Raw genomic sequence first — 17,174 nt, 5'->3', positions numbered from 1 at the left:
TGTTGAATCTGAATTTATTCAGTTTAAACCCATTACTATGTGTCCTACCCGGTTCTCTTACCAACAGAACCTTATGAATATCCCCCTTATTAAAGCCCTTCATCCATTTATAAACCTCAATCATGTCTCCTCGCACCCTTCGCCTTTCTAGTGAGTGCAAGTTTAACTGTTTGAGTCTTTCCACGTATGGCAAGCTCCTTAACCTTGAATCATCTTAGTCATCCTCCTCTGCACCGACTCTAACATTTTGATATCCATTCTATAGTAAGGTGACCAGAACTGAACCGCATAGTCAAGATGAGGTCTAACTAATGCTAAATATAGTTTGAGGAAGACTTCGGCGCTTCTGTTGCTTACGGTCCTTGAAATAAAACCCAGTACCCTATTTGCTCGATTTCTAGCTTGAATGCATTGTGCCCTTGGACGGAGATCAGAGCTCACTAAGACCCCTAAATCCCTCTCGCACCCATACCCAGTAGTAGTAGTAGTAGTAGTAGTAGTAGTGACGTAACCGGAGAGGGACAGGACCAAGATATAGAAATGGGAAATATGCAGAAGAGGGGAGGTGTAGGTAGGGGAACTTTATTTGCCACACGCAACAATTTGTGTTTACCGCAGGCTCGCAAGTCCATGAAAACTTAGCGGGGAGACATAGATAGATAGACAGATAGATAGATATACCAGAATAACTAGATAGAAAGAGGGAAGAGGAGACAGGAGTGAAAGAGGGTGGGAGAGGGAGGAAAGGAAAACACAGGGGGGAGAAGACACACAATAACATAAGAGGAGGAGGAGGAATAAAAGAACTTAAGAAAAGGAGGAGGAGGAAGGAGAGGGAGGAGGGGGGCATCTTTTTTTCTCTATGATTCTCTATGATTCGCCATCAGGTGGCTGAATTCTGTGGCAGAGTCCCCCGTCGTAGGCGTAACTATTGTTTTCCCGGAGCTGGAGTTGACGACATCACAGCTGCCGTGGACGAGGTCTCCGCTGAGGCTTCTAATGACTCACTTTTGTTCTCCATACAGGTACGAACGATGTCACCACGACCCGATCTCCTGAATTTTCCTTCACGCCCGATTTTCTCCTCTCTCCTCCATTTTCCTTGTTTTTCACTCCTTTGCTCCCTCTATTTACCATTACCTTAATTATCTCATTTTTTTCTTGTCTAGCATCGCTCTCTTTCCTTTCCTCCTCTTCGTGCTCCTCCTCCTCCTCCTCCTCCATTATTTAGTTTAACTCTTATTTATATTATTATTTCCTTATTTCTTACATATTTTAAATCGTTCTCGGCCACCCCCCACCCCCCCCTCCTCGTCCTCCTTCTCCTCCTCCTATCTCAAAAAGAGTTGATTCAGTCTGTTGGAAAGAGCTTACACCTGGTTTCCCTAGGGACGCAAAGTGTAAGTGTTTATACTACAATGTACACCATAGTAAGATAGATAGATAAGAAAAGACAAGAAAATATGGAACACTTTCTTAGGGATCCCATCGCAAGCAGCTGGGTGTTGAGGGGACACTTTGGTGGTGGTGGCTGTCGGTTTGGTGGAGAGTGGCAGCCTGTTCCCTCACACTGGTTACAGCTTCTCCTGCTACTGTCCCTGCCCCGCTGTCTTGTGTTCCTTGCTTAATTCTTCCCGTACGGCGCGGGCCACCTTCTTCATTATTCTTTTCAGTTGTTTCTTCGCCACTTTTCCATTCCTTCTTGTGTTGGCGCCCTTGTCCATCACGGGTATGATCGAGACTGTCTGTTCGCGGACTATTCTCTCTTGTATGGTGATGATAAACTTCAATTCAGTTTTGTCCGTTTCTTCATTTCCAGTAACTTTATTTTCCTGATTTTCTGTAGCATCTTCGTAAGAAACAACCATCCGTTGATTGACAACTTTTTCTTCTGCTACGGAAGGAGTAATCTTTTCAATAACTGTCTCATTTCTCACAGCGGGAACCTTTTCCTCTGTTACAACAGGGACTTCTTCTTTCTCTTTAGAAACAGTGACAATCTCTTCTGTAACCGAAGGGGCAGCCTGTTCAGTAACCTTTTTTATCACAACAGGAACTTTTCCTTCTGCCGCCGTAGGGGCAGCCTGTTCAATAACCCTTTCTTGTGGGGGCAACCCTTCAATAACCTTTTCTTGTGTTCTGTTCAATAACCCTTTCTTGTGTCACAACAGGAACTTTTTCTTCTGTCACCGTAGGGGCGGCCTGTTCAATAGCCCTTTCTTGTGGGACAACCCTTTCAATAACCCTTTCTTGTGGGACAGACTGTTCAATAACCCTTTCTTGTGGGGCATTCTGTTCAATAATCCTTTCTTGTGGGGCATTCTGTTCAATAACCCTTTCTTGTGGGGCAGACTGTTCAATAACCCTTTCTTGTGGGACAGCCCTTTCAATAACCCTTTCTTGTGGGACAGACTGTTCAATAACCCTTTCTTGTGGGACATTCTGCTCAATAACCCTTTCTTGTGTCACAACAGGAACTTTTTCTTCTGTCGTCGAAGGGGCAACGTTTTCAACAACCTCCTGTTGAGGGACTACCGACTTTTCCTTCTGTCACCGAGGGATAATCTTTTCAATAACCTTCTTCTCCTCTGCCGCGAGAGGAAGTTCTGCTTGCTTCTTAGAGACACTTACGATCTCCTGTGTCACCGAAGGGGCAGCCTGCTCAAGAACCTTCTCCTTTGTCACAACGGGGAGTTTTTCTTCCGTCACCGAGGGCACAACCCTTTCAATAACTTTCTCTTCTTTAACAACGTGGACTTTTCCTTCCGTCACCGTAGGGGGAATCTTTTCAGCAACGGTCTGATTTGTCACAACGGGGACCTTTTCTGCTACCACCGAAAGGGTAACGGGTTTAACAACTCGAGTCACAACGGAGTCTTTTCCTTCTCCCACCGAGGGCACATCCTTTCTAACAACCTTCGCCGGCGTCACAGCAGGGACTGTCTTTTCAACGACTTTACCGTCTTGAGTGATTGGCGTAGTATTTGTTTCTTCAGCCTTTGCTTTTTCTTCCTTCATCTTGTTTTTCACGTCATCAACTTGGTGTTTCAAGTCTTCAATTGTTTCATTAAGATGTTTTTCGTTACGAACCTCTTTCATGTCGCTATTACACACATTCTTTTCGACTTCTTTTTGAATTACAGTTTCTTTCTCGACATCTTTTCCATCACTCTTCTCTGTAATATTCTTCTTCTCCACAGATGTCACTTTCGTGCTTTCCTGTGAAGGTAGAAGTTCTTCTTTCTCTTTCACAACAATTTCATTCGTTATATTGCTGGGCAGAATCTCCTTTTTTTGCTCTGTTCGTTCAGCCTTCTGAAGTCCATCATCCTCTGTAACATTCCTCTCCTCCACAGATGTCACATTAGTGCTTTCCTGTGAAGGTAGAAGTTCTTCTTTCTCTTTCACAACTGCTTCATTCGTTATATTGCTGGGCAGAATCTCCTTTCTTTGCTCTGTTCGTTTTGATTCGGTTTTGTTTTTACCTTTGTCGTCCGCCCCTACTTTTGGAACGATAAGATTTGCGTCTTTATCGTCCTGCGGCTTTTCTTCAGTTGTATTGGTAAGAGGCTGTACTATTAATTCCTTCTTAATAACAACTTCCTCCTTTATTTCATTACCCTCTTCGTCCATTACCTTTCTAACGTCAACCGTTTGTACTATGCTCCCGTTGTCTGGAGTCTGTCCCGTCACTGTTTCACTCTCGGTCACAGATTTTTCACCCCGTTGTTTACCGTCCTCATCTACATCAATCGTGGTTTCCGAAGTCTTTGATACAGTTCCGTTGGGTTTTACGTCAGTTTCTGTCGTCTTCTCAACAACTGTCTTTTTTCCGGTTTCTTGCCCCGTTTCATCGGTATTAACAAACACTTTCCTTTCTATCGTCTTAATGGTGTCGGTAGAGGCTATTTCCGACCTTGTCTTCATTAGTTCAGTCAGATTCGGTGTTTCTTTAAGTTGCCCCTCGAAAAGAGCGCGGTACTCTTCCAGAGCGGCTCTCACCGCTGCCGCACACGAGGAGTCCACCTCCGGGAGCACCTTCAGCCCCGGTACCCGGGAGCTGTCCACGTGAGGCCCGGCCACCAGCACTAAGAAGACCGTCCAAACAAAGAAGAGGTCCATGTTTGCTGAATGAAAGTTTATGAAATTAAGAAGAGTTACGGTTTTGTCACAGAAAACCAATCTGGGATTGAAAACAGAATGGCCTCCGGAACACAGACCGGGCATGGAAAATAATCCTCTCGGGTCTTCCTCCGTTATAGGAACACACACGACGGCGAGGAATTGGGATGTAAAGTCTGGTGTGTGTGTGTGTGTGTGTGTGTGTGTGTGTGTGTGTGTGTGTGTGTCTGAAACATCGGAGGAAGACTGAGACTGGAGGCTGGGTAGAATACCTGTAGAAAGGAAGGAAAGAGGGGATATGTCCTCAAAGTGTAAGGGAGGGTGACAACTCTTGGATGTGTGCTTTCAGAGCAGCACACATCAGTTTTATACTTAACTCAAAACTCTTAGCGATTGTTAAGTCTTGAGGCCAGCAAACAACACTTCTATGCTTTTGTTAATGCGGATTGCCATTGTAAGGCCCTTCGATATTCCTATTAACACTGTTTTCAATCATTGTTTTGTCTAAGGCAGCTCACATCACTCCTTTCTTACTCCTCCCAGTATTTGCTAAGTCACCTAGACAACATACAAGCTCCTATACTCCTGTTAGTGCTCTTTTTCGGTCATGGTTAAGTCTAAGACAGCTCACTTCACTCCTACCTCTTAGTTGTAATCTTCCCTGTCATTGCCAAGGCAGGTCACTTCACTTCTACTTGTTAATACTCTTCCACAGTCATTGTCAGTTTACCGGGGCAGCTCACAACAGTTCTATACACCTGTAAACACCCATCCTCAATCACTTCTAAGTCTAAGGCAGCTCGCGTCACTCCTGTTTGTCTTGTTATTACTCTTCCCCAGTCATTGTCAAGTCACCAAGGCAGCATACAGTCCAATATATACTCTTGTCAGCGTCCAATTTCAACCAATGTCAAGTCTAAAGCAGCTCACCATTCCTTTTTTTTTTTTTTACAACAAAGGAGACAGCTCAAGGGCACAAAAAAAGGAAACAATAATAAAAAAATTACCCTGTTTCTCTTATCTCCTGTTATTACTCTTCCCTAGTTATTGCCAAGTCATCTGATCAGCATACATCACCACTCTACTGGCATCACGCTACGAGGAAGCTCACATCACTCTTTCCCTCTTGTGATTACTCTTCCCCAGCCCGCCAGAAAAGAAGACCATTAGAAAACAAGCCCACTAAAAAAAAAGTCTGCTATTAAAAATGTCCGGTAGAAACCCCCCCGCTAAGATAATAAAAAAAACATCTGAAAAAAATATTAAAATGATTTTCATATAAAGTTTTGAGCGGTACTGGCAGCTCGGGCGATTCCATTTTGATATGTGGGATGATACTGTCTTACCGCGCCGCAATGAAACATAAGCCCGCTGAAATAACAACCGCGGAACAGTAAAAAAATATATAGAGTTACCATCCTGGTCGGTAACGTATATGGGTTAGGGCATTTTTTTTAGTGTAACGTATGTATTAACCTTTTTTCCAACTGGTTTCCCTTTAAAATCATCACCAATTAACGCTTTCAACAATGGCTCACTTCCTCTTTTGTAATGTACATGAAACAGATCATTTTAAGTGGTCCGGATATAATACGTTTGAGTCAGACCATTGTGTACTTTCCTTTTTCAACGAGTATCCCTTTAAAAACACGATCAATTACTCGCTTTCAACAATTGTTTACTTCCTCTTCTGTAATATATAAGCAGCCGACAATTGTAAGCTCACCGGATATATTACCTTTTTTAATTTCTATATGTATGTCTTTATACCCATGAGCAAATACCGCTTTCAACAATGGCTCACTTCCTTTCCTGTAATAGATATGTGTGTGTGTGTGTGTGTGTGTGTGTGTGTGTGTGTGTGTAGGTCGTGTGGGGCTTGTCTCTGCAATATGAAATGTCACGCTCGTCCTGTATATTTCTCAATCATCAGTTTTGTGAAATCAACCTGATGATCCAAAGTGTTCTAAAGCTAATACCACTTAACAAGATTTCAGGATTCCATTGTGCGATTTTCAGTTTGCTTGTCATCGCCTGCTTTCTTCTTTCCTTCCTTTTTTTTTTTTTTTTTACAGCACAGAGAGCAACGCAAGGGCAACAAAAAGACATAAAAAAAGCCCGCTACCTTTACCTTTAGTTTGTTTAGTTTCCCTCCTATTCCTATTATTTTCCCCTTTTTCCTTTTTATTTCTCCCCTTTTCCCTTTTCTTAGTATAAAAGTGACATTATTAGACTAAATTTTCATATGATTGTGTTTCTTTTATTTCTTTTCAGTCTGTTTAATCTGTCTTTTCTTTCTCTCCCATTTTTTTCCTTCTCTGTTTTATACGTTTCCTTGTGTTTATCGTCACGTTTTTTTTCATTCAGTACTTTCAAATCTCTTTCTCTTTGTAGTTTCTTCCTATTCTTATTCTTTCCAACTCTCTTTTTTCACTCATGACCTTCTATGCTAATATCTGGCTCTCCCTCCCTTTCTCTGCATTACCTCCCAATCCTTCCCTTCCTGTCCTTTCCTTTCCCTTCCTCTGCTCCATCGCCCGCTCTTCCCTTGCCTTTCATTCCTTCCCTTCCCTTCCTTTCCTTTCCTCGGCTACCTCGCCCGCCCCTCCCTTGCCTTTCATTTCTTCCCTTCCCTCCTCTTCCCTTTCTTCCTTTCCTTGGCTCCCTCGCCCGCCCCTCCCCTGCCTTTCATTCCTTCCCTTCCCTTCCCTTGGCTCACTCGCCCGCTCGCATATTCCTGAACCCAAGGTAAATCCATACAAGCCCCGCCCTCCGGTCGCATGGCTCCTCCCACGATCGTATTGCCAACACCTTGACCAAAAAAAACCTATGCCAGTATGTGCTTATGCCCATTTATAATGCATACATGCATGCATATGTATTTCTATACAACTATGTCTCTGTCATACGATGTGCAAGTGTCATTTAATATGTAAAAACACTATATTTATATGCCCGAATGCAAGAGCATCACATGAGAACACTGTTAGCTTTGGCCAGTTTGACTGTAATTCCGTCTCACATAAACGAGATTACCTTTTAGCTGAAATACGCTAATACTGTATTTAAAATAAAGGAAAGCATGCATATGCAAATTTTGTATCATGTTAATTTATGTACGTTCACTTTACACCCTTGGTTCAAGATATATGCCCTTCAAAGGATATTGTAATTTATAACAACATCAGGTTTTAGTAGCCCAATAACTGGCGCCAGACTTTTCGGACATGGAGCCAGCAGTTGGGCCAGACAACTTTACATCGAAGTCCCATGAGGTGGATGAAGAAGGAGAAGTAATTGTGATCAGCGAAGACCGTGTGGTGGATGATACCTACCGTGTGGATGGCTTTGAGATCCACGATTTTGTGAAACAAAAGGACTGTGTAACATTTAGGACAAATGTTAAAAGTGAAGAGGACTTTGAACGCTGGAAAAATGCATTTTTCCTAAAGAATAATGTGTGCTTCAATTCATTCAAGATGTTCTCTGTAGGAAAAATGAAATTATTTCGCCAACAACTGATGTGTCACCATGGCAAAGAGACCCACGCGGGCATCAAGAAGACCTACACAGGGTAAGTTGTACTAATTTAATCAGTAAGTCCTACGCTATGCTTTGTTATGTTTTCTAGTGTTCTAGTTAACTCCCTCGAGATTAGTAACATAAAATATATTAGGGAACAGCAAAGGGTCATCAAGGCCCAACAAGGTTGTCCTGTGTCAGTCACAGAGTGACTTCGTCATTACACTAATGTAATACATGCATTAACACTACAAAAATGTACAGTACAGCTCGCTAATGCAATATGAAAAGCCCGTGAACAGGGCTCAGTCCTTCACATAACTTATCTATCCATTTAGACATTTCACATTTAATACTACTCCCTGGTTCCTATCGCTCATCCTCTCACATATCCACTTAACTAATCCACCTCCTATCCCATGTAATCTCAGTTTGTGCACTAATCTCTTATGTGGTACTTTATCAAGAGCTTTGCTAAAATCTAAATGAGTAACATCTATGCTATTACCCTCTAACTGTTTGGTAATATACTCTATGAACAGAAGTAAATTAGTAAGACAAGATCTACCTTATCTAAATCCATGCTAAATTACTCAAATCAATATATACTTATTCAAATTATATCAAATGCTATTCTTAATAATAATCTTCTCTAATATATACCTTACATAGGTACTACACAGGTCAAACAGACAGACCTATTATTACTAGCATGGTCCTTCCTACCTTTTTTTTTTAATTGGTGTAACATTAGCTAACTTCCAGTCCTAAGGTATCTCTGCAAATCTCAGTGATCTATAAAAAATTAACCTAAGTGCCTCAGAAATAATATCTTCACCCTCCTTAAGTACTCTGGCATGTATCTCATATTATTGTGTTCTTCTTGCAAATTACTAATGCTTGTTGTCTTTTTTCACTTCACAGTTGCAAGGTGTTCATGGATGCTACCATCCGGTTGGTTCATGCAAGATCTCCTGAAGATATAAGAAGTTTTCCATGCTTCATGAAGATTACTGGACAGCATAACCACCCCTTAGATACAGCTGATGTATTAAATCAGCTGAGAGTTTCTCCATGCACCAGAGATGTTTGAAAACTATTTCAGACAAGGTAAATGATAAAATGCATATTGATTTTTTTATGCATAAGCAATGGAATTTGAAATTATTTGTTGTTCCTGATGCATGTTAATGTTGCTGTAATGAGGTGAACATATATCAACTGTTTTAATTTTACAAATAAGAAGAAATTGCATGAAGAAATTTTACATGCTGTGAAAGTATGCAATTGATTTTGTTATAATTTACATAAGTAAGTGTCAGGTACAATATACACATAACTGTGTATGTTGAGTTGAACATAACAATAGTATTATGCATACAGGTATGGCACCTGGACAAGCCTACAGGCACCATTTGCTGAAGATGGAACTCGACGAAGACTTGTACAATCAAGCCAAGAAATCAATAAATCCTTCTCCGAAGTCCGTCGAGTATATGTGGAGTACATGGAAGAAAAAGGAACATGGAGGACTGAATACGCCGTCAATGTTTGATGCCATCAAGACATACGCTGAAAAAAATCCGGACCTCATTATAAAGATACACAATGAAGGGAATCAATTTGCAGTTGTTTTGGTCACCCCATTCATGATGAGGGCACAAGCTGTTGCAAGAAGCTGGAGAAGTTGTATTTGTTGATGCAACAAGTTGTGTTGATCAGGTCAACACAGCAGTGATACCACTTCTCTGTTCAGGACCAGCTGGGGCTGTACCATTGGCTGTCCTGTTCACCTCATCTCAAGATGAAGCAACACTAACAAAAGGTATTTAATGTAGGCCTATACTAGCTTGTTTCTTAATTCTCAATTAAAATGTGTATAAGTGTTTAAGTATTAGAAATCTGTTTTAGGTATTCAAGTGTCAAGGAAAGCAGCTAATATAATTTTGTACTTTATCCTTTGCAGGATTTGGTATGGTAAAGGAGGCGATTGGGGAGGATGGATTTTTTGGTCAAGGAGGTCCACAAAATTTCATGACAGACAACTGCAATGCAGAAAGAAATGCATTGGCAGCCATTTGGCCTAATTCAAAACAATACCTCTGCATTTTTCATGTTCTCCAACAAGTATGGCGCTGGCTTCTTGATTCTAAACATGGAATCAATAAGAATGATAGACAAGAATTGATGAGTGCAGTTAAACTACTTCTTCATGCCGAGTCAATTGACAGATTTGAAGATCAACCGGAGAAAGTTCAGCACCATCCTCTGCTTCAGAAATATCCCAATTTCAAGAGGTAATAATAGAATATATGTTTTAAATGTAAATCCTTCCAACGACACTAATACACCTGCCCCTAAGACTTCCCTTTGATTAAGGTCAGCCACACATCCAGCCACATAGGGTGTTCTGCATTCACACCTCACTCTATAATGCATAGCCTGAATAACAAAAGAGTAATTAAAATAAGAAAAGTCTCATGACAATAGCCCTTCTACCAGTATATTTTTTTTTCTACCTGAAACATGGAACACATTGTTGACTTTTTTACCCTTTATCTTGTGAGGTGTCTGTAATTATTCACATAATAGTAATTTTAATTCAAAATTTCAGCTACCTAAACACCTTGGACCAAAGAAGAGAGGAGTGGGCAATTGCCTACAGAGCAGGTGCATTGTTGAGGGGTCACAACACTAATAACTATTGCAAATCAACAATGTGCATCATAAAGGATAATGTCCTTAATAGGTAGGGATTAAACTAAATTGAATTTGCTATTCTGTTACTGTTCTCTGAAAAATCATTTAGTAACTCTTCAAGTAAACAGCATTACTTAACCCATCATCCTTTTACCAGGCTCTCCAATAGAATCTTAAATTTTTATCCTGCAAAATCCATGAAAAATAATGTTCAAGAGCCCCTGAAATCCATACTTCTTCTTCTATTCAGTGTTATTAGCCCGTTTTTATACGGGGCGCTGTTTTTGATGAGTCCTCGACTCTCCAATGCTACTCGCCACTCCTCTGTCCTCTCCTCCATTTCTTGCTTAGTCTCACCAACCAAAACCACATCATCTGCATACATAATGTCAATTGGTACTACTCTTCTAACCCCCTCCGTCCCCTGAAATCCAAACTAATTCTTCTTTTTTTTTCAGATGTAAGGCATATAACACTGCACAACTTGTAATGTTTATGGCTGAAATCTTCAACTCCTTTATGAAACAACGGATAGTGGATGTAGCACTCAACAGAAGGCATACGAAGAGAATGAATGTCACCAAACTGCCTTTAGAAAGTGTTGTACCCTTGGGGAGTGGGTTGTACCGAGTGGGAAGTGAAACTAATCCAGGACAAATGTATGAGGTGGATCTAATTATTGGTATTTGCACGTGCACAAAAGGAAATACTGGTGCAGTCTGCAAACACCAAGCTGTATGTGCAGACAGTGCAAATCTAACAGTTCCTCAAATGCCTATGCTGAACAGTAATACCCGTCACCAGTTGGCAGTGTTGGCTCTAGGGCAGAAGGACGCCCCCAGTGAAAATTTCTTCAAGACACTGAAAGAAATTAAAAGTGATGAAGCTAGTAAAAGCAACATTGAGGCTGCAGTGAAGTTTGGAAAGAGTGAGGAAGCCTGTGAATTAAATTTTGAGGTCAAAGGGGATGCTGAAGAAATTTCTCCTAGCTGCAGTATGGAAACAGCATCGGTGTCATCTCAAACTAGCAGTGATCATGGGGGCTCTTCATCTTTAGCTGACAACATTCATGATGAGACCAATATTGCTGTAGCAGAGCTTTTAAAAACATCCAAAAAATTTGGTAATGAGGATTCAGTCTCAGCTCTTAAAATGTTCGTCCAGAGGCTAAGATCTGTTAAAACCTCAAATCAATTTAACAGCTTTCTTCACACTGTGGGTGTGGGTGTGTGTGTGCAAAAGGGAGCTAAACGTCCTCGAAACCTAGCGGAAAATGTTAGGAACAATGTGGCCAATGCCAAATCACATGGTAGTGGTCACTAAGTCATCCTTCTCCTGAATCTCATGCTCTTTATATTTCTGCCAGAAATCATGCCAAACCTGATCTCTAATTAGCCAAAAACTCCTTCATCAATAGAAAATATCAAAACCTGTTACCTTCTAACTCCCCTCGTGATTTCTGGCATCTAGCCAAAAAAATCTCCAATTTCTCTTCTTCTTTCCGTCCTCTATTTCAACCCGATGGGTCCACATCAGTCACTTTCTATCTCTAAGGCTGAACTCTTTGCTCAAACCTTTGCCTAAAACTCAACTCTGGCTGATTCTGGTCTTGTTCCTCCTTCTCCACCCAACTCTGACTATTAAGATTCTTTGTAATTATGTTTTTCATACCCTCTCTGGATTTAATCTTCGGGAGACTTGCGGACCTGAAGGAGTCCTTCCTATTGTTCTCAAAAATTGTGCTTCTGAGCTCACACCCTGCCTGGTAAAACTTTTCCATTTCTGCCTACCTAAATCTACTTTTCCTTAATCCTGGAAGTTTTTACTCATACAGCTTGTTCCTAAGATGGGTGACTGCTTCACTTTGGGTGTGGCAATCTAAGTGGGCTTTTTTGTTTATCAATCAATTTCTTTTAGTTTTGCCCTTGGCCACCACACATGATGTAAAAAAAAAAAAGTACGTATCATTTGGTACTGCACTACAATGTACGCTAACCCATACTCTGCATCGCTCCAAAATCCTTTTAAACACTAATTCCAGGCTCACACTGATATGCTTCCATTTTTTTGTACCATTGGTGACCAAATTGAATGGTATTACCACTGTAAATTAGGACTGTTAATTAAGTATAGCTATTCTGAAATTATGATGCTTGTTTTATTTGTTGCTTTAGAGTACATCGTCATGATCCAACCCATGTCAACATAAGTTGAAGATGTAAGCAAATTATCCTAATAAATTGTCTAATTTATACTCAAAACAGGATAACGAATATTTGCATTAGTAATGAAAGTTGAATTATTTATGCAATTTAGAACACTGCTTCATTTTACTGTTTGATATACAATGCTATTATTAAAAAACATGCTTAATGAAAAAAATAAAGTTAACAATTCAGATATGTCATGACTCACATATTCAATTATACATCAGGTATTATTTTAGAAAACTCAACAGAAGTAGTAACAAGAAAAGGAGTTCACTATTATAAGATACACCTTATTCTAAGATGTTTCTTTCTTCTATGCAGTTTCCATCTTTGATTAGTCTTAAGAAGTACTGATAATGCATAAAATTTACCCTAGAAGTAATTATCCTTAGAACAGCAAGCTAAAAACCAGGCAGAAGGGAGGGCTATGAACATCAAGCAAATTGTGGGGTAAAGGCACGTATTTTACTGATTATGCACATGTTAATAATTATTGAGCACTTGATATGTATGTATATTTTAGAAATAATGCTGAAATGCGATTCTACCCCAGATTACTGGGAGGTCGCCATTGAACGCTCCACTCTCTAGAGCAGTAATGCGTTTATATTATTTGCAATTATATTTGATTCCGTATTTGTAGTATATATTACATGCAATAGATTGATGCTCTTATATTTTAGTTCTATCATGATGCTCAGCTGTGATATTGTTTATACATGCAATTTTGTGGAGTTAGCGACTTAATGCCAGGTTGTGCGTTTTCTAAAATTATACTTACACATCACCCGAGGTGCACCATAAGGTTGAGATACGCGTAATGATACTACATGAATGTTAAGGTTAAATTTGTTGACATGAGTGAGAGAGGCAGGTGAACTATGTAGGTATTATTCTAATACTAATTGTCTATTTAGCATGGCACGAATAAAATAATAATTGATAATAGAAGGTTAAATTTGTTGACATGAGCGAGAGGGGCTGGTGAACTAAGTAGGTATTATTCTAATACTAATTGTCTCGGGCTAAAAAGAGAATGCAGACTTATTTAGCACGGCACAATTACAATAATACTTGACAACAGAAGGTTAAACTTGTTGACATGGACGAGAGAGGCAGGTGAACTAAGTAGGTATTATTCGAGTTAAGCAGAGAATGCAGACTTAATTAGCACGGCACAATTAAAATAATACTTGACAACAGAAGGAGGTTGTAAATTATATTAAAGAACACAATTAATGAAATACGGGTAATGAGGCAGGTGAACTAAGTAGATATGATTCTAATACTAATTGTCTAGGGATAAGCAGAGAATGCAGACTATTTAGCACGGCACAATTAAAATAATACTTGACAATAGAAGGAGGTTGTCAATAATAGGGAGAAAAGAACACAATGAATGTTACAGTGATAAAAAAAAAGTCAAGAGAGAGGTGTGGATGGACGACAGCGAACTTTGTTTACAAAATGCCATGGCAATAAATCCAGTCACCACAATGGATTATTATACCTTAAACGTCATATCTATCCATCACTGCATCCATAAAATAATGAGTAGCAAATTTATAAACCTAAAAAATATGCGCCCATGTATTATTAATGCCTAAATAGGGTACAAAATTGCATGTATTGAATTGTATAAACACGAATATGTGAGCTGGAATTATAACCAACTGGCCATACCCCAACAGTGTTCCCACGTAAGGCATATCACATTAGCTGCATAGCAATATAGTTTTTACGTGACACTTCCCTAGGAGGAACTGCCCAATGACAGAAGGTATTTTATATAAAATAAACGTACACTGCTTAGCGATGCATGTAACGGAAGGAAGGTTTAGAGGCTTTATTTTGGCATAGGTGTTGGCAATACGATCGTGGGAGGAGCCATAAGACCGGAGGGCGGGGCTTGTATGGATTCACCTTGGGTTCAGGAATATGCCGCCCGCTCTTCCCCTGCCTTTCATTCCTTCCCTTCTCTCCCGGTAATTGTATCAGGAAAATTATGCCGTCCCATAATTGATACCCCTGTTCAGTGCGGTCTCTCTCTCCCTCTCCCTTTCTCCTTCCCCCATCTATCTTTCACCTGCATTGCTGAATCAAGGCGGGAGGCAACCTATTCCCGTTTTCCTTTTCAGTTGACTATTTAAACCATCACTGCTATTTGCTTCCTTCGCCTTGGGCCAAATTACTAAACAGTTCGTCGCCCGAGTTCTCATATTTGACAAGGCTTTCGTAGGAGTTGTGGGCATTTCCAGGGGTAGTTTTGTGACCCTGGTGGTAGTGTGACCCTTCCTCTGTGCCGTGAACTTAAGAAACACATATTTGACAAGGCTTTCGTAGGAGTTTGGGGCATTTCCAGGAGTAGTTTTATGACCCTGGTATTAGTTTGACCCTTCTTCTGTGCCGTGAACCTAAGAAACACATAATTGAGAGGGCTTTCGTAGGAGTTGTGGGCATTTCCAGGGGTAGTTTTATGACCCTGGTATTAGTTTGACCCTTCTTCTGTGCCGTGAACCTAAGAAACACATAATTGAGAAGGCTTTCGTAGGAGTTGTGGGCATTTCCAGGGGTAGTTTTGTGACCCTGGTGGTAGTGTGACTCTTCTTCTGTACCATGAACCTAAAGAAACACTCATTAGAACCCGATTGAGCCCCTCTTTGACCTTTAGAAATAGGTGGTGAGAACCGAAAAGGTCTTATAATACCGACCTTAGTCCAGACCTTCGTCCACGCTGTTTTGTTGGTGTAGCGAGCAGGGAGGAAAAAAAAAGGCAAACCAACGGAAATAAAGAAAAATATGAGAAGAAGAACGAGAGGAGGAAAGAAAATATTAAGAAAATGAAGCAAAGGGAAGCAGCTCAAGGAAATAAAACACACACAAAAAAACCGCTAGACGCTGCTCCGAACGAAAGCAAAAATGAACGAGAGGCCAGCATTGAATATACCGTTACTTTTTGTTGATGTAGCGGGCTTTTTTTCACTGACGTTAGCGGGACTTTTTGTTGATGTTCTTGTTTTTTATGCCCTTGAGATGATGCCTCCGTTGCTGTAGAAAAATAAATAAAATAGAGATTGAAATGCTCCTTGGTTGAACGTCTTGTTCCGGTTGGTGGGTGATCGTAGCTTGGTGGTTTTAATTTATAGTTGGTGTATGTATGTGGGTGTGTTGGTAAAGGCTTGCATTTGGGTAGCTTTAAATAAGTTATCGTGTAGCTTCGTAGTTCATCTTTTTCCTTGGTCGGTTTTTCGTTGTAATGCTTTTGACGGGAAATTGTATGTCTTTGTGATGTTGGGAAAGCTTGGTGGAATGGCGTGCTGTTGTGTGTGTGTGTGTGTGTGTGTGTGTGTGTGTGTGTGTGTGTGTGTGTGTTGTGATGCGATGTATTGTGGTGTCGGTAAAGTGCCATTGGTGGTGATGATGGTGATGGTGGTATGAGCGGTGTGATGGTATGGTGTTGAGAATTAGTGTGAGAGGTTGTGGTGAAAAAATGGGAGTGTCAAGGTGTCTGTGTGTGTGTGTGTGTGTGTGTGTGTGTGTGTGTGTGTGTGTGTGTGTGTGTGTTGAGAGTGTTTCCTTCTCTCATGTCACACTCTCTTAAATCTCCTTCCGCATTTCTCTCCCTCTTCGTTTTCTCCATTTTCCTCTTTCTCATTTTTTTTGTTGTCTCTCTTTACTCGTTTCATTCTCTTTCGTGTTCTCTTCGCCCCTTATTCTTTTTCATCAATCATATCTCTCTTCACTTCTCTTTATTAACACTTCCCATTTTTTGTTGGTCTTTATTTCTCCCATTCTCCCTCTTCCTTTTTTTTCTTCTGTCTGAATTTTGTGTTTTCTCGTTCTCTGTTTTCATGCTGTGTTATTTTCCATCTTCCTCCTCTTTCTCCTCCTGCTCCTCCTCCTCCTCCTTCTTTTCCAACTTTCTTCCTCTTTTTTAGTAGTTAGCTTTTCCATTATCTCATTTTCTCCCATTCTTCCACTTCTTTATCCTCTCTTTCTCTTTTTTTTGTTATGTTGTTTTCTTCGTTTTTCCCCACCTCTCATCCTTCCTTTCTCATCTTTTCTTTCTTTGCCATTTGTTGTGCCTTATTTTCTCTTTCCTCTTTCTCTCCACATTTTATTTTTTACTCGGTTTTCTCTCTTTTCTCTCTCATCTTTCCTCCTAATTTTTCTCCGCCGTTTGCTTTATTGTTTTTCTTTATCTGCCTCATTTTTCTTAATATTTTATCTTTCCCTCCCTCTCGTTCTTCCTCTCTCATCTTTTCTCTCCGCTCCTTTTCTTCTTCAATCTTATTTTTTCTCTCCCGTTTCTCTCTCTCTCTCTCTCTCTCTCTCTCTCTCTCTCTCTCTCTCTCTCTCTCTCTCTCTCTCTCTCTCTCTCTCTCTCTCTCTCTCTCTCTCTCTCTCTCTCTCTCTCTCTCTCTCTCTCTCTCTCTCTCTCTCTCTCTTCCTTTGTCTTTGTTACCTTTTAAAGCTCAGATGTTAATACTCTAGTTTATTATTCTTGTTATTGGTTATTATCTTTGTCCTTGACGCGCCTTTTCATCTCTTGTTGCTCCTCTTTTTCTCCTGTTTCTTTGTCTTCATGCATTCCGTCCTTATTGAACTTTTTCCTCTCTC

At 40.4% G+C, this 17,174-nt stretch overlaps 1 protein-coding gene across 1 annotated transcript; it reads left to right on the top strand.

Annotated features, from left to right (window-relative positions):
* Nucleotides 1–9,309: 9,309 nt before the first annotated feature.
* On the top strand, nucleotides 9,310–12,492 carry LOC126990099 (uncharacterized). Its single transcript, XM_050848654.1, has 4 exons — nucleotides 9,310–9,469; nucleotides 9,611–9,941; nucleotides 10,259–10,393; nucleotides 10,803–12,492. Exons 2-4 carry the CDS (start codon nucleotides 9,619–9,621, stop codon nucleotides 11,665–11,667), a joined length of 1,323 nt encoding a protein of 440 aa, XP_050704611.1. The 5' UTR covers nucleotides 9,310–9,469; nucleotides 9,611–9,618; the 3' UTR covers nucleotides 11,668–12,492.
* The last annotated feature ends 4,682 nt before the right edge of the window (nucleotides 12,493–17,174 follow it).

This window comes from Eriocheir sinensis, unplaced genomic scaffold (assembly GCF_024679095.1).
Source record: "Eriocheir sinensis breed Jianghai 21 unplaced genomic scaffold, ASM2467909v1 Scaffold145, whole genome shotgun sequence".
NCBI lineage: Eukaryota > Metazoa > Arthropoda > Malacostraca > Decapoda > Varunidae > Eriocheir > Eriocheir sinensis.
This window is presented reverse-complemented; position numbering and strand designations above follow the sequence as displayed.

Bases quoted from the DNA above. Each gene is read 5' to 3' on its own strand.
- LOC126990099 (XM_050848654.1), top strand. From the start codon at position 9,619: ATGGTAAAGGAGGCGATTGGGGAGGATGGATTTTTTGGTCAAGGAGGT. The intron at 9,942-10,258 runs GTAATAATAGAA...TCAAAATTTCAG, and splicing joins AAATATCCCAATTTCAAGAG to CTACCTAAACACCTTGGACC. The intron at 10,394-10,802 runs GTAGGGATTAAA...TTTTTTTTTCAG, and splicing joins AAGGATAATGTCCTTAATAG to ATGTAAGGCATATAACACTG.